The sequence below is a fragment of the Mustela erminea genome, chromosome 3 (genome assembly GCF_009829155.1).
Source record: "Mustela erminea isolate mMusErm1 chromosome 3, mMusErm1.Pri, whole genome shotgun sequence".
Taxonomy (NCBI): Eukaryota; Metazoa; Chordata; class Mammalia; order Carnivora; family Mustelidae; genus Mustela; species Mustela erminea.
Window position 1 is genome coordinate 163,528,055 of NC_045616.1, and position 18,605 is coordinate 163,546,659.

The window sequence follows — 18,605 nt, forward strand, 5'->3', positions numbered from 1 at the left end:
TTTCCTGGGACTGTGGTGAGTTGCCTGTTGTCACGGGTCACCAAGCGGTGGCCCGTCCTCCCTGCCCGTGGGTCCTGCCGAGTTGACGTGAGCCGTTCCCCCACGTCCTCGGCAGCCTATGCTCCCGGGTCACCTGGGAAACCGTGACACTGAGAGAGTCGACACCCCGAAAGGCTGGAGGCGGCGGGAGGGAAGGGACGTGAGCGAGTCTGAACCGGACCAGCCTCTGCCGCCACGCCTGAGTCCGTCGGACGGCGTCCCCTGTTCTGTCTGAGCAAAGCGCAGGAGGGGACGTCTGGGCCCCGAGCGCCTGGTGATCTCGACGGGGCCCCGGCTCGGGGAAGGCAGGAAGGCCACGGGTTGTGGCCAGAGCCTCGCCATGGCATCCGCTTCCACATCTGTCAAAGCAGCCGCAGCTGTCTCCTCCCCCGGGGGCCCTGTGGCCATGCCACATGTGTCCGGCTCAGTCGGCCGCACTCCCGGCGCGGGCCCCGAGCCCCTGCGGGTGCCGCTCGGCACCCGTTGCGTCCTGCTCGGCCACGGCCCCTCCAGGTGTGTGTTTTGCACCCGCACGGGCATCGGGCTCTCCCGGCCAAGGCTCGTGTCCCTGGGCCCTGCCTGGGTGTCGGCTGCCCTGGCTTGTCGACGGAGGACACCGAGGCGGGTTTGCTCGGTGCACCGAGCTTTCTACCGGTCACCGTGTGTCTTTATGACAACAAAAAGGAAACTCAGCAGCCCCAGAACCGTGGGGCCCGGAGCTGCTCGTCTAGACGGCAGCATGCTTCCGTGTGACACCGGTGGGCACGAGGGGCTGGCCGCCTGCTTCTGGCCCAGACCCGGAGGCTCCCAGATTTGCACAGCAGACCCTATGCCTCCAGGTGCTGATGGCACAAGAGGTTTTCCAAGGGGAGAGCGGTCGGTCAGTCCGTGTCGGTCAGAACCCGCCGCCGCACGAACTGACGGATACGGGGCTTCTGACGGTGCGTCCCTGAAACAGAAGAGCCTCACTTGTTTGCCAGTGTCTGACGAGAAGAGAGTCATCGGCGGATGGAATTCTAGATTTTCTATTTTTTTTAAAGCCTATTTCATAGGCTTATTTTCAGTAAATTGCCTTTACTGGGTTATTCCAGAAGCATTCAGCTTAGTTGTCAGAGAAGCAGCATGGCCACTGTGTGCCCTCAGCCCGTCGGTCTGTCGCGGACCTCAGCTGCCCAGTTTCAGGAAGGGCCTTTGCTCCCAGCTTGGCGCACGGACCCATGCGGAGGAACAGCGGCCACGCGCAGGGAGGGGGCCGGGGTGTCCCCTGCGGCGGGTGGCTTTTCCAGAGCCCATGGGAAACCAGCAGGGGGTGTCAGGACTTTAGAAGAAAGAAGCTCACTTGGGACCAGAGTCAGGGCAGAAGCAGGGTCTGTCCCCTAGCGTCCCCAGCTCAGTGTCTAATGTGGCTGAGACTGGGTGGGGGGGGCGCTTTGGGCACACTTAGTGCCTCGCAGTGGTTTCTTCTGCTCCCCTGCAGGCCTGGGCTCATCTCTGGCCCCGAGTGGAGGCCAGGGCCTTGGGGGTCCGCGGTCGTGTGGGTTGGAGTGAGCCTCACGTGGTGGGCGATGGTGATGGCGGACAGCAGTCACTGGGACGGCTCATCCAAAGCAGGTCCTGGGCTGTGAACTGATGTTGGCAGGGACGCCTTGAGCACAGGGGAGGCGGGAGAGCGGAACTGGGACTCCAGCTCAGGCAGACGTCAGAGCTGCCGACCTTGGAGCCGTGGGGGGAGAGGAGTGTATCTGGGTGGCACCCGCCTGCTCCCCGGTTCCATAGTGGACTTGGGAAGAAGAGGGTACCGGCGTTCTCTGGGGTCAGAGGTGAGCCAGGTCGAGGGCCAGGACAGACGGCGGGCGCGGCACGGAAGGAAGGGCTCGCGTCGGGACTCCCGGTCCCGGACAGCCAGGGTGATGTGTTTTGCTCCTTTCTTGCCCCCAGGACACCATCACGTGGACATGGCAAGGACCCGGCGCGTAAGTCAGACCCTGTGCCATCACATTGTGTGTCCTGTTCTGCGGGAAAGCACAGGGGCCACTCAAGTCGCTGCCCTGCATTCTGGTTACTTTTGCAAATGTGGGAGCTCTGAACACAGGTGCTTGATGGCAGCAGTTAGATTCTGCTGCTGCGAAAACTAAGTGTGCAAACCTGGCCTGTTCGCACACTCCTGGATTCCAGGACCTAAGTTAATGGTCTCCCACTCCAGGGGAAGGTGACTGTGCGCCTTCTTTCCTTCCCACGTGTGCCTGTTGGCTCAGTGGCCACCACCCCATCCACGGGCCGCAGCTCCTAGAAAAAACAGAAGAGCTGCAGGGACAGCCCTTCTCTTGAACGGCTGCGCAGGGGAGGCACGGGGTTCTAGGACAGCAGGCCTCCATGGTACCAGTATTTGACCTGGCACAGCAGAAGGGTGAGTGGTGGGGCCAGGCAGAGCCCTCCCAGGGCCCCCGGGTGAGGCGTCTGGAACGGATGCTGGGGTGGGGGCGAGGGGTGCCCTGAGAAGGCCGCATTTGCGGCCCGCAGCGTTAGCATTGCTGGATGGTGAGAAGCAAGAGGGCATCCGGGAGAGACGTGTGAAGAGGCTCCTTCGGGCCCTGGTGGCCAGGCTCGGGGCTGGTGATGATGGTCAGAGGTCGGGTGTGTAGAGAGAGAGTTTGGATCACAGTTGCCCGCTGTGGAGAGGAGCCGCGTGCAAGGACAGAGGCCCCAGGCGGCTCCCCGTCTCTAACCCCTGTAGAGAGAAGGGCGGTGATGCTTGTTCTGAGGTCCGGAGCTCAGGGGCTGACCCTGCAGGTGGCACGACTTAGGACCTGTTGAGTCTGCATGGCCTGGGGACAGCCAGGTCTGGGACAGTGTCACGTAGACGAGGTTTCCTGAGCCGGAGGACACACGTGGGGAATGGGCACCTGTACGGCAAAGGACAGCCGCAGGAGTGGGTGCATCTGGCGGGGCCAGTGAGGAGCCCCGTTCTCATCACAGTGTTGTGAGGCTTGGCCTTGGCCTGAGGGGGCATGGTGTGCCCTGAACAAGGCAGCTGCCCTGCAGGGGCTGGGCATGGGCATTGGCAGAGTTCGCCCCAGAATTGAAGTCATTTTTTTTTTAAGTTTATTTTTTTTTTTGACAGAGATCACAAGTAGACAGAGAGGCAGGCGGGGGGGCGGGGGCTGAGCAGAGAGCCCGATGCGGGGCTCGATCCCAGGACCCTGAGATCATGACCTGAACCAAAGGCAGAGGCTTAACCCACTGAGCCACCCAGGCAACCCCAGAATTGAAGTCATTTAATTAAAAGACATTGAGAATCTTTTAACCAAAGCTGTAAATCTGTTTGTTCATTTTTAAGGTTGGAGACCCTGTGGCTCACACTGTGTCAGTTCCACAATCGCGTGGAAATCGAGGTTTGTACAGACGTGCATTCAACAGCCTAACGCTCGGGCTCGCGAAGGTTCAGCATCAGAGTCCAGATGTGGCGTGATGCAGTGTTGCGTCGGGGTGTCTGTAACTGGAGTGTCACGTAGTGTGAGGTCACAGTCTGCGCACAGCTAGCACGAGGTGGCCTCTGGTGTGGTCTGTGCAGAGCGGGTCGGAGACCGAGCCAGGTGATACACTGGTCTACGCCAGCGCTGACGGATGCAGGGTTAGCTGGTGTCTGCAGGGAACATGGCATGTGGTCAGAACAGATACAGTGTTACTCAGCCCTTCCTCCTTGGATACTATGGCCTTGTCCCTGTGGATACAGTGTTGCGTTGTCCCTGCGGATGCAGTGTTGCATTGGACAAAGACAACTGTGACCTTTGTTTCCTGTGCAGACGTGAGGTTTGACCAGCGTCTGCAGATTCAGCGTCATGTTGGCATCTCTAGAGATAAGGGCGTCGGTGTCCGCACAGACACGGCTTTGGCAGTGTCACGTTGCGGTCTGCACAGGTCCGGTACTGTACGTCATCTGGCCTGCTCCGAGGTCTTCCCACTTCTCTTTGCTCCTCAGACGCACTTCCCTGGCCTTTTCACCAGTCACATCGTGTCTCCTGCAGGATTTTGCACGAATCAGATAGGTTCTTAAACATCGACAAGGAAGTTAGACCCTTCTTTTATCATGGTTAACGGAGCTTAACGGTGTTTAACATTGGCACACATGCAGTGGGTTATGTTTGTGGCATTTTTACTTGCTACTCTTACTGCTGGATCACAGAGATGACACAGATGTGTCATCCTGTTGTCCTGTGTGATCCGTGGTCAGATCCCGCAGCCTGCCTGCAGCTTTCAGCCCAGGAGGGCCCGAGGTCACGACACCCCTTCTCTCCGCTCCGGTCAGTAGCCACCTTCATGCGGCCTGTACGTTTGATCCAAGTGGGTGAGGAGTAGAGTTTCTTTCCTTAAAAGGGGAATCAGTGGCTACCCTGCCCCCGACAGGGGAGTCCAAATGCAACAGAAAGGGTTTAATGAGGCAATCTTTTACCTTCTGATAAAAGTTGCAGAATTGCACTGAATTTACAAGTGAGCCTGGATTTCAGCCAGCTTCCAGGTTTTTTCAGTATAGCAGAAGCTACTTAATTACAACACACTGAGCAGAAAGGTCCCTGGCCCGAGTCCAAGGGGGGCTGGCCATCCGCCAGGACATGACGTGTGGCTGCGTCCTGGCCTCCGTGTGTGCTTCTCTATGCCAGGCCTCGTTCCAGTTCTCAGAGCTCTTTATTTTTCCTAAAGATATTCTGTACTTACTTGTGAGAGAGAGAACACAAGCGGGGTGAGCAGCAGAGGGAGAAGCAGGCTCCACGCTGAGCAGGGAGCCCGATGCGGGGCTCGATCCCGGGATCCTGGGACTATGACCTGAGCCGAAGGCGGACGTTTAACGACTGAGCCGCCCAGGTGTCTCTACAGTTTTCAGAGTTTAAAGGCAGCTCTGAGTTTTTGAACTTGCGCTAAGTGTCTCCCCTCGTGCTGTGCTCACAGGGGCCTGTGAGCGGGTGAATGGGGTGAACGCCTGAAACCAGGTGGCGGGAGCCGATGAGGCTTCCGGACGCCCCGCGGGGTTAGACGTCTGGAGAGCATGTGCGGGGGGATGGGCTGAGTGTCTGCAGGAGGGACGCAGCGCTCGGGGATGTCTCCTCCCTGCCCAGCAGAGTCCGCACGGAGCGGGGGACTTACTGACGGGGCAGGGTCACTCGTGCAAGATGCGCGTTCCCTGGGCAGTTTGTGATCCTCTCAAGAGGCAGGGGACACCGGATCCCGTCGCCTCTTCCACGTGGACGCAGTGTGTTGTGTTATCCCCCAGCACAAGCAGAGACTTCTGGAAAGGGGAGCATACACGTAGTTCTTTAGCGTCCGAAGGAAGCTTACCCACACCGGGATGTGACGTTAGAACCGAGTGCGCACACAAGCTTCTGTCCCCGGGGGCCAGGCGCCCCCGCGGCATCGTGGTCATGTTTGCATGCGTGGACGCGTGCGCCTGGGTGCGTTCACCCGTGCACCGTGACCGCTTTGAGGATGGTTCTCGCGGAAGCTGCTTTGACAGACCTTCCTTGCGTCTGACCCGTGAGCGCGCCGTGGCGGGCCTGGGACACGCACTGGAGTAACGCAGCCTTCTCTGTGCTCAGTTCCTGCCTGTGTACAGCCCATCGGAGGAGGAGAAGAAGGACCCCGCGCTGTACGCCAGCAACGTGCGGCGCGTCATGGCCGAGTGAGTGTGCCCCTTCCCGCCGGCTCAGAGCCCGAGTCCGCGGCGTCCCCGGGAACCCTCGGAGTGTCAGGGAGCCGTTCACTGGCCCGTTCCTCCTTAGCCTGGCCCAGACGCGCTCAGTAGCCCTCGGAGAGCGGGTCTCAGTGGAAGCGAGTAGGGGCCTACCGCACACGGGCCGGAGGCTGTGTCGGCCACCAGGTTCCCGGGTCCCTGCTGTGTCGCACACGGGGTCTGCGTCTTCGTGGCTAAACTCGCTCAGTTTCACCTGCATGGGTCGGAACCAGCCGCCCCGGCACCGGGTGTGTGCGCCCCGGGGAGGCAGGCAGCCACAGCGGGCGGCCCGCAGGCTCTCCTTCCCAGCTTCGAGTGCCGGTGGGGGGGGGGGGCTGCGGGGCCTGCGGGACCTCCGTCCGGCTTGCCACGTGCGGCGCAGGAACTAGACGCCTCATCTCCCGAGTGAGAGGCGCTCGCTCCACAGGTCTCTCGCTTCCCAAGTCCGCACCATCCCCAGCTGTCTTGGATGAGGGGACGTCAGCCTGCGGCCCGCACGGCCTCGCCCGCCGTGTCCCGGCCTCTCTCTCGCCTGCTCCCGGGCAGCAGGGGCCGCCTCTTTGTTGGGCCACCGTGGTTCTGGGAGGGGGTCTCAGCGGCTCCAGGGGCGTCCCCTGTGGCAGGCTTGTGTGCCTCTGGAGGGATTTTCCCAGCGCCGTGGCTGAGCAGTTGTGACCGAGGTGGGAGGTAAGCCCCCTGCCCTACTGTGTGCGCATCAGAACCCCCGCGCTCCCGTGTTCTGTGCGGCCATACCAGACCAAGTCACAGGCTCAGCATGCGGGAGTTAAAGCTCCGCGGGGTAGGCACACGCGGTCCACACACCCCTCAGGAAGGCTGGCGCTGGGGACACAGGCCCGCGGGACACCCCAGCCTCCTCAGGTGCCCACTCGCTGGACTTCACTGCCCGCTCGCTCTCAGAACCCCACACCGGGATGCGTGGGGGGCGGTCGGCCATCAGGATGCCCTCGACTCTCAGTTCAGGGGAAGCCAAGGTGTTCAACCCCTCGACAAGGATATCGTCTCCACAGAGTCAAAGGCTTGACAGGTTGGGGGTAAACTTAAGTCCTTCAGATAAACCAGCTAATAACGTTTAACAGTAATCACGTCACAGACGCTCTCCTCGTGGAGGGACAGCGCCGCACATCGAATGGAAAAGGGCCCATCGGCCACAGGGCAGCCCCTGCCCCCACAGCCATGGGAGAACCCAGAAACAGGGAAGTGGGTTGTCACCTTCCTGGCCCTGAGACCCACCGAGAACAGCCTGGGACCGGCTGAGCGTCGCCGGCCCCGAACGCACCTCCCCCCACCTCCTCACGGGATGACCCGAGGCGCTCCTGGTCATCCTGGCTTCTGTCCCCACACGATGATACCTCAGTTTGCCGAGTGGGACTGGACTAGCCGGGGAAGGACTTCAAAGCCCGTCTGCTAGCCCCAATGGCACGGTGTCGTCGTAGATGGTCCTGATTAAAAGCCCATTCAGTTTTGGGGGACGGCGCTTAGTTTTATATACTTGGCAAATGTTCTGCCATTGTGTTTCCTGTAATAGAAGGTCATTTTCCCTGAAATCTGATGCCGTTCTTTAGAAGGGCTGAGCTCTGACTTGGGGACACGGCCAGCCCTTATGAAGGTGACCCCCGTCACCTGTAAGACGAGTTGCGTTTCCGAATGAGACAGCCGGTGGCGTGGTGCCCTCGAAGGCACCTGCTGCACACTTGTTTCCTAGCAGGGTGGAAACCGCAGTGATGGCTAACCTCTTGGGGCGCCCCAGGCCCTACATAAGTGGACTTTGGGGTCATGTTTAGTGCCACATGTGAACTTGAAACACTTGTCTTTCTGTGCACGTCAGCATTCAGGCTACTCACTGCCCAGTGCTCCCGGCGCAGGCGTCTGTGGGGCGGGGGCTTTTGTGGGCATGCGCGAGAACTCTGGTCCCACAGGGCTCTGGGGCAAGTGCCTGGGCTGGAGCCCCTGCTTGGGCCCCTGTCCCTCCCCCCACCACCGGCCCCAGGTTCCTTGCCGTCTTTCTGTCCTGCACAGGCCCTGCCCAGATGTGCCCTCCTGAGGAGGGACACATGGGAGTGGACAGGGGAGATGGCTTTTCCTGTCTGCGGACGGCTTGGGGAGATCAAGGCTGTCCTCCACACGTCCCGACCCAGGGCAAGTTTTCAGGGTGTCCCTCCCACAAGGCCTTCCCAGCTTTATCTTGCGGGACACAGGCCGTGGCGAGGGCTCCTGCCGTCTCCTGGGGCTTGCTCTGCCGGAGTGGCTGGAGACGGCCTTGCTGTGTCCGCAGGATCCGAAGGGACAGAGCGCTGCTCATGGCTGCATGGCAAGCCCCCAGCCCAGGCTCGAGAACGGGTCACCGGCTCGGCAGACATCTTCACGCTCGTGTGCTTTAGTCTGGTTTTTCAGAGTTGCCAGTGTCGGCTTCGTTCTGATGCTGGACGGCTCCGCCCATTCCCCGGAGCCTTCCGCTCCCTGAGCGCCGCTGACTCACCGGGGCTTTCCGGAGCGGAGCTGCCGCGCTCCGACTGCGGCCCCACACAGGCCTCGCGCGCTCTTGGGAGGCCTGCTCTTCCCACGGTCTGCACGTCCGCGCTGGGCACCACCTGTGTTCCTAGCAGTTTTTTCTTGTTTAACTAAAACAAGTTTTGCAGAGACACCAAATTAGTGCGCAGATACCTCAGCAAAAGCGTGACTTGCAGACAAGCCTCGCGGGCCCCAGAGGGCGGGGCGGCGGACCCCAGCTGCTCGTCCTCACACGGCAGCCACAGTGTGCTCGGGCGCAGGGGTCTCGGTGGGACGTGCGGTGGGCGCCACTGCCGCACGGACCTGGTTGGGAGCCCCGAGGGGCGGGGCCGGGGAAGGGGGGCCCCTGGTCCTTCGATGCACTCGCTGTCCTGTGGTCACCCTGGGCCACCGTCCTCGCTCTGCTGCCCTGGGGCTGCTTGACCGCGGTGCCCTCCCCTCTTCGTAGGGCCCTGGGCATCTCCGTAACCGACTACACATTTGAGGACTGCCAGCTGGCCCTGGCGGAAGGACAGCTCCGGCTTCCCGCGGACACCTGCCTTCTCGAATTCGCCAGGCTGGTGAGGCGCCTGGGGTGAGTGCGGCGCCTTTTCTCCCCCGAGCCCCTCCCTCGCACGCGGTGGCTTCTCTGGCAGCACTAGCGGGGCTCGCTCAGGAACGGGGAGAGTTCTGAGGAGCCCTGCTGAGATACTTTTTCTAAGACAGGAGGCTTCCGGAAACTTCTAGCAGGCCCTCCCTCCCCTGCCGTTGTTGGTGACCAAGCTGGAGGTCGCCGAGGGCGCTGAGGGCCGGCTGGGCCTTCAAGCAGATAGAAGTGCCTGTGCTCAGGGTTTGCGGGTGCTTTCCCAGTATCCGCGTCCGTCCTCCTCGAGGTGTCTGGAAACCCTCAGGGCTCAGCACGGGGCTCCCCGTGGATGGTTCCACCCACCCTACCCCAGAGGCGTCCGTCCCTCCCGCGGAGACGCTGAGGCGGGATCCGTGCTGTGCCTTCAAAGTATTAGAACACCTTCTGCCGAAAATGACCCCGCTGCCCGTTGTAGCAGTAATTCTCATGTTTTGTTGAGTCTTATTACAGTAAATGTCCTATTTTGCAGCATTCTGTAATTTTAATGAAAAACTTTTTCTTTTTTTTGTATGTAGGTTAAAGCCAGAAGCGCTTGAAAAAGATCTGGCCAGATATTCTGAAAGCGCCAGGACACACGGGGGAGGACGGATGAGCCTCCCCGAGTTCGCCGAGTACCTGGGCGTCCCGGTCTCGGACACGCTGGAGGACATGTTCTCCCTGTTTGATGAGGTGGGGCCATGGCCCTGGGAGGGGTCTCCTGGCAAAACCTCCAGCTTCCCAACGTGTACTGTTTTAGTTAGAAGCGTGGCCTGGGGTTTGGAAGTAGAGGGGAACGGCCCCTCCTTGCCCTGACCAGCACACCCTGTCGCTTGGATGTTTTCTCCCGTGGTTCAAAATGCATGTAGAAGTTCGTCACTTAAGTTAACATTTGCTGATAAACCTGTAGTTTGGGGTTTTAAATGGGATCTCTAAAAAGCCTAAAAATATCAAACCATGTTCCCTCCTCCAGAAATCCAGAATTTCTGGATGGGGGGCCTCTCTCCCGACGATCAGCACACAGGGTGACCCTCAGCCTTCCCCACGGTGCGTGAGGACTGTCCCCATGCAGCGCTCCATCCAGTCACCCGTTGTGTCTGGACCGGGGGTCCATGTTTGCCAGTACAGCCCTGGACGTGGGTGGCCTTTCAGGGCCCGGGTGGTGGGAGATGCTCCGGGAGCCTCCCTCTGCCCCAGCGCCGGCCCCTGGCCTGTCCCACTCCCTGCAGCGGCCTGCTTGTTCGAAGCAGCAGCCTGTCCCATGGTGACCCCAGGGTCACTGAGGACCTGCTGCGTGGCACTCAGTGAGCGTCCAGTGGGCCAGGCGCCGGGTGTCCTCACGTCGCGGCTGGGGGCCCGCCGCTCTGCCACAGGCCACCAGGTCCTCAGAACGCGAGTGTGCTGCTTGCTGTGTGCGTGTGTTTTCCTCAAAGGAAAACCTTAGCCAGTGACGGCCATCGTGTGGCGTGAGCTTTTGTAAGCTTCGTGTGCCAGACTCGCGGGCTCTGAAACTTGATCACAGTGGCCTAAAGAAGGTGTGTGGTATGGCCCCTCGCGAAGCCAGTGGGTTATGAATGTTCTTCCAAAAATACTTATTCGGTGGAGGCAGATAAGATCTGGCGTCAGTGTTCAAGCCCGGCTCCCTGACCCGTGGGAGGGGCCCGGCTCCCCCCTGAGGGCATGTCTCGTCCCCAGAGTGGAGAAGGCAGGATGGACCCTCGGGAGTACGTGGTCGCTCTGTCTGTCGTCTGCCGGCCGGCCCGGACTCTGGACACCATCCAGCTGGCATTCAAGGTAAGTTTACGGGAGTTCAGCTTGTAGGGACAATGAGACACAGGTCACATCAGGCCTGTGCTGCATTCTTACAGCCCTGTCCTGCATGGGCGGACTTGCCTGTGCCCGACCGCCGTTTCCGCGGAAGCTTGTATCTGCCGTCATTTGCACAAATGCCCCCAAACCTCTGCAAAAACAGTTCTGCCTGCGGTCTGTACCCCACGCTGTTAAGAAGGGCACGGGGCCTGGTCCTCGTGAGTTCCAGCAGCCCTGGACAGGGCCGGTGGGTGCCCCACCCCCAGTGCCGTAACGCAGCCATCCTGGGCAGGCCCCCACCTCTCAGGTCCCCCAACACGACCTTTTCATCAGCCCACTGACTTAGGGTGCAAAGGAGCTGCCTGTCTAGAGCCCAGCCATTCACCCCTGCTGCAGGGGGTGTGGGAGTCTCGGAACACTCATATGGGGGTCCCTGCTTACCTACAGATTCTCCTGGTTCACGAGGACAGTGTCAGCTAGGATAGTGCCGAGCTGGCTTTACTTACCCAGAACACAGTTCTGTCAGGGTCTCAGAATGGGTAGCTCTTACAGGTGCAACTCCCAGTAGCCAGATTTATGAGAACCTGATGTATAAGCCAGGCAGCTGCTTATCTCTCGCTGCTTAGAGAATCCAAGACCCAGCAGACCCTCCCCAGAGCATTGCTGGGAAACCCCCTTGGTGCACGGTGCCTTCTGTGGATCACATTGTGAGAATTAACTGGGTGACACTGATATTTGGTGGCTCCTGTCTAGAAAGACGTGACCTGCCTCCTCCAGCCCGAGCAGGCTGGCTCTGAGGGCCCTGGGCCTGCGCCTGGCTTATGGCCGCTCTGCGGCTCCTGCCTTCAGCACAGCCCGTTCTGACGGACCCTACCCGGCAGCTTCTGTGCTGTCGGCTTGTAGAGTCTGGTCTGGGAACAGTGGCCAGGCTCCCCTCATCTCTCCCAACTCGGAGCAGACCATTTTCTGGGCAGTGTCCGCCGAAGCTCCCGCTGGAGGGGCAGGCGTACTGGACTGCAGAAGGAGGAGGGGGCCGGGGAGAGGGTGACCCCCCGCCAAACCCGCGTTGCTGGGCCTGCCTGACGGGGCGGACAGCCTCTCCCTGCAGGACCCACACTGAGGCTCACAGCACACACCAACCTTTCAGGGCCTCATTCTCGGTCACTCTTCCCTGGGTCCATGGGCCAACCAAGGAAGGTGGTGGCTCATTCGTGTCATTGAGCAAAAGCCCACGAGTGCCCACATGTGGCAGCGAGCCCAGGGTGCGGGCTCCGTCCCTGACCCCACGAAACACACGCCACTGCCTGGAGTGCCCTCTAGTGGGAGCGCGGGTCGTGTGCTCCGAGCTCGGTGCCCCGTGGGGATCTGGGAGTCAGCGGAGCCCTGGCTCTTCCCAGCCAGCGGGGTCGGGCCTACACGAGTGCTGGGAACCCCGTGAGCAGAAGCAGCGGGATGCCTGCATGGTTGGGGGTTATGGGGTGACGCCAGCCTCTGCCGGCAGATGTACGGGTCACGGGACGGCCACATCGACGAGGCCTCCCTGTCCAGCATCCTCAAGACTGCCCTAGGGGTGGCAGAGCTCAGCGTGACCAACCTCTTCCAGGCCATTGACCAGGAGGGGACAGGGCAGATCACATTTGGTGAGTGGCCCCGGGGCCAGGGGGAGGAGGGACCCGTTGTGCAGGGGTGTGCCTGGGGGTGGGGCACAGGGACACGGTGGGAGCGACGCCCGCGCGTGCTCACCAGGGCCGTGCTCTCCTGTGCAATGGGGAATTCCCAGGAGGAGGGGTCGTCCCCAGGCCTGGCAGGGGCAGGTTAGGGGGTCTGGAGTCTGAGTTGCACAGGGGATGGATAGAGCCAGAGCCAAAGCCCACGCTGGGAGCCCCAGATCCATGCCCTCCCCGGGGGCTGCAGGCGGTGTGGGCTGAGGCCGGGCCGTGACAGCCCACAGGGGTCCGTGGTCTCAGTCCCCCGTGGAAGCAAGAGCCTGTCCCTCAAGGCCAACCGCTGCTGGCGTGTCCTCGTGGGTTGGGGGGCAGGGGGCTCGTCACTGTTAGCCGCGCAAATTGGGACAGCTAAGGTCCTCGGGGACTCAGACCTGTAGGCTGAGGGAAAGGGGTCGGGCGGTTGGGTGCCCGGAAGGCGGCCCTGCTGAGCGGGCCGCCCGTGCGCACATTTGGAAATGAATGTATTTTCGCTGAAAAAGAGGAGACATTTGCTCAGGAAAGGTCATGGTTCATGTCTTGTTTGGACGTGTTTTTAAAATTGCAACCAAATGTCAGACACGGGTGTGTGTTGATTTAGAGCGTGTGTGTGTGTGTGTGTGTGTGTGTCCACCTGCTCGAGTAGATTGTGCTTCCCAGCGCTCTCCGGTGGGCTGGGGAGGGGCTGTTCACAGTGAGCGCTGACCAGCTCAGACGTGTCCCAGTAAGTCCTTCAGTGTCCCCCAGAGGAGTGCGGGTGGCTTTCCCTGGGGTCCTTAGTCTCCCACACCCGGGCCTGTGAGTGTCCCCGTGCTCTTGGAGGGCACCGTCCACCCCAGGACTGGGTCCCAGGGCTGTTGGGAGAGGCACGGCCTCAGACCTGCTCAGCCCTGTGACCAGCGCGGACGGTGGCCCTGTCCCTCCGGGCGCGCGCCTGGTCTCTCCGGAACACGGCCGTGTCCCTCGACAGCTCTTGCCGTGCCGAGATCAGGTCCTCACGTGGACGCTTTGTCCTGTCCCCAAACCAGATCCTCTGCTGAGCAGCGCCTTCCTTGCACACGGACCCAGAGCACACTGCAGGGTTCCAAATCCTGCTTTCTGTTGATTTTCCCCCGAACAGGCATAGCCGAGAGCCCTGAGCCACTCGCGCTCTGATGAGCAGCCGAGAAAACGGGAGGACCCTCCTGCCCCTCCCTCCTGTCCCCTCTCCCCACCCCCCACTTCCTCTCCTAGCCCCTCCGCCTCCCCTCGGAGGGCGTGGGTTCCAGCCCGGACAGAAGGGTGTGAGGTGGGGGTGCCTGCAGGCCCAGAGACGGGAGCCCCCGAGTCCAGGTGTTTGCCCCCAGCTCACCCAGTACCTCTTTTTCCAGCGGATTTCTGCAGTTTTGCAGAAATGTTCCCCAACTTCGCAGAGGAGTACCTATACCCCAAGCAGACACACTCAGACGGCAGCGCACAGACACCGCTCGCTCCAACCCCTAATGGCTTCTGCACCGACTTCAGCCCCGAAAACTCGGACTTTGGAAGGAAACCTTTCCGTGAGAAACTGGACTAGGACAGAAGGCTCTGTGCGTGTGCCGGCCTCGGCCCGAGTTCCGTGACAGCCGGGGTCGTTCTGACCCTGGTCCTCCGCGGAGAGCCGCGTAGGGACGGGGCTGTGGGCCCCGGGACGCTGTCCCTCCCGCGGCGCCAGCTGTGGCTGAGTCCCCTGCACTGCCCCGGGTCACTTGCCACCGTGGTCTTTCCTCACATCCCTGTCGGAGTCTGCGCCGGGGGCTCGCACAGGTGGACGGGCCTCCACGTGCACACGCGACACGCGAGAGACCAAGACGTGTCACATGCATTTTGATTCCAGCACAAATCCTCTGCCAGCCTCTGTGGGGTCGCAGCGAGGCAGGGCCCTGTCTGATTTTTAAACATTTCTATATTTGTGAGAACTCATGAGTATTTTCTAAACTTCATTTAGATACTTCAGGAAGCATTCAGCATTTTTAAAAAAAGAAAAAAAAATTGTTTTCTACTTCATTTTTCCTTTGAGGGCCAGAGGATATTTATTTATGGGCCCTTTTTTGATAGAACCCGAGGCTGTCTGGGGCTTTGACTTAAATCACTCCGTGGCCTCTCTCGACCAGGTACATTCCAGCGTCTGGCTCCGCCGCACGCCCCCGGCCCAGACGCCTTTTCTGCTTCTTTAATCCCGTTCAAACCCCCTCTTTTTTATAGACGTCACCAGCTTGGTGTTTGTTTAACGTCAGGTCGTCCGCGGCCCTGCGGCCCGGCTCTGGCCGAAGCATGGGCGGTGGGTGAGGTGGGGGCGTCGCAGGTCGCGGCCCCCGGCCCGGCTGGGGCGACCGGCGGGTCCTGGTGGGAGGCGGGTCCTGGCAGGGGACTCCCCGCAGACACCAGCCCGGCCGCCCATCCGTGCCCCTCCTGCGTCCCAACCGCGGCCCCCACCTGGCGTCCGGGAAGGCGCCAGGGCCTGCGCCTGAGTCAGGGCGAGGAGCAGGGTCTCTGCACGCGGGACTGGGGGGCCTTCCCCACCCCGGCCCAGCCCGCCACAGACGCCCCCTCTTCAAGCACACGAGACCACGGCCTCTAGCTGGTTCTGAAGCAAAGCCTCCAGGTTTGCTTGGGGGAAAAAGTCCTTTTGAATTTCTAAACGAATTGGATTTTGTATTTGGGTGTCTCCATAGAACGTGACCACCAGGGCCACCAGAAAACACGCTCGTGGGCTTCCCCGGGCGCACGTGCGGGCGCACACTCCCACCCCGCACACGCGGCCCCCCTGACGCACAGTCGCCAGCTCGTAGCTGCAGGAGGCACAGAAATTCGTTCTTAGAAGAGGAACGTCCCAGGGACCCATGAAGGAGGCAAGCAAACGAAGATACTCCGCGGGTGGGGACCCCCACGTGGCCCCCGCACCCCGGGTCTGCACATGAAGGGCTTTTTGAATGAGGCGCCGCCGAGCGTTCAGGAAGAGTCTCTGAGAGCAGATCCAGGATGGACGTTTGTTCCTCCCGATTCCTTCCCCACGGCTGCTGGGCGTCCGCGGCGTCCCGGACCGTGCGTGTGCCTGGCTTAGGAGTCCGTGCCTTCGGTGGGAGGTGCGGACGGAAGAGGCCCCAGGAGGACTGGGGTCCTCCGGATTTTCCATGGAATGAATAAAATGTAGTCTCGCCCACCTGACGACGTAGTTTGTTTTGTGCGTGGCTGTTAATTCGCGAGACAACAGCAGAGGCGCCTGGGCGGCTCAGTCCAGGAAGCGCCACGACTCGACCTCAGCCCGTTTTGACCGCAGGGTCATGAGCTCAGCCCCACGCTGGGCTCCCTACGGAGTGGGGTGCCTACTTAGAAAATCAAAAAGAAAAGAAAGACAACAGCAGATGTGTCTCGGGCTGTGGCAGAAAACCAGTCAAGGTGGGGTTTCTCGGCAAGTCACGCAGCGTGTTTGGAAAACACAAGAATTGAAATTCTGTAGGAAAGTCTTCCTTGATCCCAGAGGCAGGCCCGGAGCAGTGCAGCCTCCTCGGGTCGGTGGCCGGCACTGGAAGGCAGCGGCGCGGCGGCCGTCTGCAGCAGCGCTGGGCTGGTCTCCAGAGTCCCTCCAGCGAAAGCCGTAAACATGCTTTGTGAAACCAGAACAAGACAGGATCTCCCACTCGGTTCTCTGCTCCAGGCAGTGAAGGGCTTAGAATTAGAGGAAATAGGGCCCAAGCATTATGGCCTCCGAAACTAAAGGAAGGGGGGGTTAGGGCTTCACGGCAACATGCCGGTCCCACTCAGCCCCACGTGCCCCAGGGACCGCACCGTTCTGCCCCGGCGGGCCCGAGGAGGGCGCCCGGGCACACGTCCCGCTGGGACTCAGCAGGTTGTACTTCTCTGTGCTCCTATTTGCCCTGTTTAATATAAAGGGGCATCGCCCCCACGATGGCAGGGACGTTCTGGGCTGGACCCACTCCCCAGCGGGGGTGGGAGCAACCGCCACCGGCTCCAGGCACAGCGCACCGCGGGTGACGTGGCCCGTGCACGCGCCCAGCGACTTCTGCACACGCTCGGCGTGCCGCACCCCGTGGGAACAGGCTTGAGCAGGATGTGTGCCACGGGAGGAGGGAGCTCCTGGGGATTCCTTCAGAGACAGGAAGCAGAAGAGGCACCGCCGCCTCCCCACTGCCAGGCCCCAGCCGGGGGGCCCGCCCAACCACGCTGGTCCAGCCTGGGCCCTGGGGGCCACCCGTAGGAGTGCGTCTGACCCCAGGCCTTGGCTCGCGGAGCAGGGCTTTGAATGTGGGGGTGGGCACTGCCCGTCCTCTCCCTGGGCTCCTACCCTCTGAGGGCGTGTGACTGACGTCCAATGGGTGCTTCTCCTAATGCAAGGGAATGCTTACTACACAAGCGGACACTTTTACCTTCTCCCCAAAAATGTACCATCTCACAGTCCTCACGGCCGTCCTTGGGCAGCGCTCGTGCTGCCGTCACGTAGCCCTCCGGAGAGAGAGTCACAGGTTTACCAGTCAACACTACTAATATTCCTGCACAAAATACGGGGGAGGCCGAGGCGGGGGAAGGTGGGTGAGCGGTCGGCCACCAGTGTGCGCTCTCTCATGCGCACGCACACGCACGCACACGCACACAGCAGGCCAGGAAGTCGTCCCTGTGCTTGACACCAGCCTGGCCTTGTACCTGCTTACAGGGTTGGGACCACTGCTTACAATCTCCCTCCCCCGCCCCTCGGCACATGTCCTCAGCGGCACGTGTCCTCGGCGGCCGCCAGTTCCTCGGAAAGTGAAAGTTCTCCACCTGGTGGAGGGTTTTCCCTCCAGAGAATGCGGAGTCTTTATTAGCCACGATCTTAGCGATGAAAGTGCCCAGAGGACCCTCGGGGCTCCAGAGAGAGAAGAGCAACATGTCCTGCACCTGTCAACTCCCCACGTCCTGGAGGGTCTGCAGCAGGGGCGGCCCCAAACAGCTGTGACCATCTGAGCTTCAGAGCAGGGCGTAGAGCCCAGGGGTCCATCCCTGGGAACCACGATCTTAAAACGAAACAGCCCCAAGTTGCCAAAAATGCGCTTGGTGAGGACGGTGAGCTGCCAGACACAGGGACAGCAGGGACACGCGCTGCTCACCTCTCGGAGGGCGGGTCGCTCACCGGCCTGAGAGCAGGGCCTCCCCCGGGGACTCCGCCAGGCGGACAACACAGGGAGGGGGCAGTGACCCCCGTGTGGGGCTATAGCTCCCCAGACACGAAGCACCTTGGCCCTGCTGCAGGCTCACCGGCCAGACCCACATGGCAACTGGAGCTCAGTCCCACGGAGGAGGGACTGCCAGGAAGCCGAGGAAGGTCCTCAAGAGAAAGCAGCACCCGCCGCCACCCAGTAACTACCAGCTGTCAGATGGGCCGTCCCTGCCCGTGTCACAGGCGTGGGCTGCGCTGTGGACAACCCCCATGTCAGCCCATGGCCCAGAGCACAGCCCGCCTGTTGTGGGCACCACCGCCTAGGCCACGCCCCATGTTCCAGGTGCCGTCCCAGGTGGCAGCTTCCCGGGCCCTTCCTCCGGCGTGGCCAGCTGCTTGGGGCGGGCGGGGAGCTTGGCCAGAGCAGTGGGTTCATGTGCCGGCGTCCTCCAGCCAAGTGCAGCCTGTGGCTGTGTCACTCCCGATGGGCAGCGGGGAAGAAAGGCCCTCATTAAGTCCGCAGATGGTGCCAGCAGAGCCGCCGGGGGCAGAGAAGGCAGATCCGTCTCCGGAATAAGCGTATTAAAACGAGGACGCATCCCCCTTCAGTGAGGGAGGCTCCAGCAGCAGCGTCCCCAGGCCCAGGGACAGCACCACGCGGGGGGGCTCCATCCCGGACCTGCCTCTGTCAAGGGGGAAGCCGGTGCAACTGCCTCAGGCTGCCGAGTTCCTGGGTCGTTGACCCGTGCTACAGCCCAGCCCCCTGCCCCGCTCTGGGCACTGTCCACGCCACGCTGGCTGGGAGAGCGGGAGGCTGCCCTGGAGCCCTACGCCACGCCCTGGACAGGGTCCCAGAGACCAGACACTCCGGGACAGTGCCCCGTGGTGTGTGCGCTCCCGGTGAAGCAGCGGGAGAGCTGACCAAGAGAGACCCTCCGTGTCCTCCCACATGCGACTGAGTCCCAGAAAACCCAAGTCAGGCCAAAAACAGTGACTTGACAAAATAACGGCCAGAATGTTTCCAAATCT

General features: G+C 61.4%; 1 protein-coding gene across 3 annotated transcripts in view; it reads left to right on the plus strand.

The window, feature by feature from the left end:
- Positions 1-15,589, plus strand: part of LPCAT1 (lysophosphatidylcholine acyltransferase 1) — a 47,640-nt gene extending 32,051 nt beyond the window's left edge. For all 3 annotated transcript variants that reach the window (XM_032337831.1, XM_032337829.1, XM_032337828.1), the window contains exons 7-14: positions 1,978-2,012; positions 3,377-3,431; positions 5,628-5,710; positions 8,739-8,864; positions 9,431-9,584; positions 10,587-10,685; positions 12,202-12,340; positions 13,774-15,589. In XM_032337831.1, the coding sequence (XP_032193722.1) occupies positions 1,978-2,012; positions 3,377-3,431; positions 5,628-5,710; positions 8,739-8,864; positions 9,431-9,584; positions 10,587-10,685; positions 12,202-12,340; positions 13,774-13,958 (876 nt within the window). In that variant the 3' untranslated portion in view covers positions 13,959-15,589. The remainder of the gene's footprint in view (positions 1-1,977; positions 2,013-3,376; positions 3,432-5,627; positions 5,711-8,738; positions 8,865-9,430; positions 9,585-10,586; positions 10,686-12,201; positions 12,341-13,773) is intronic.
- The last annotated feature ends 3,016 nt before the right edge of the window (positions 15,590-18,605 follow it).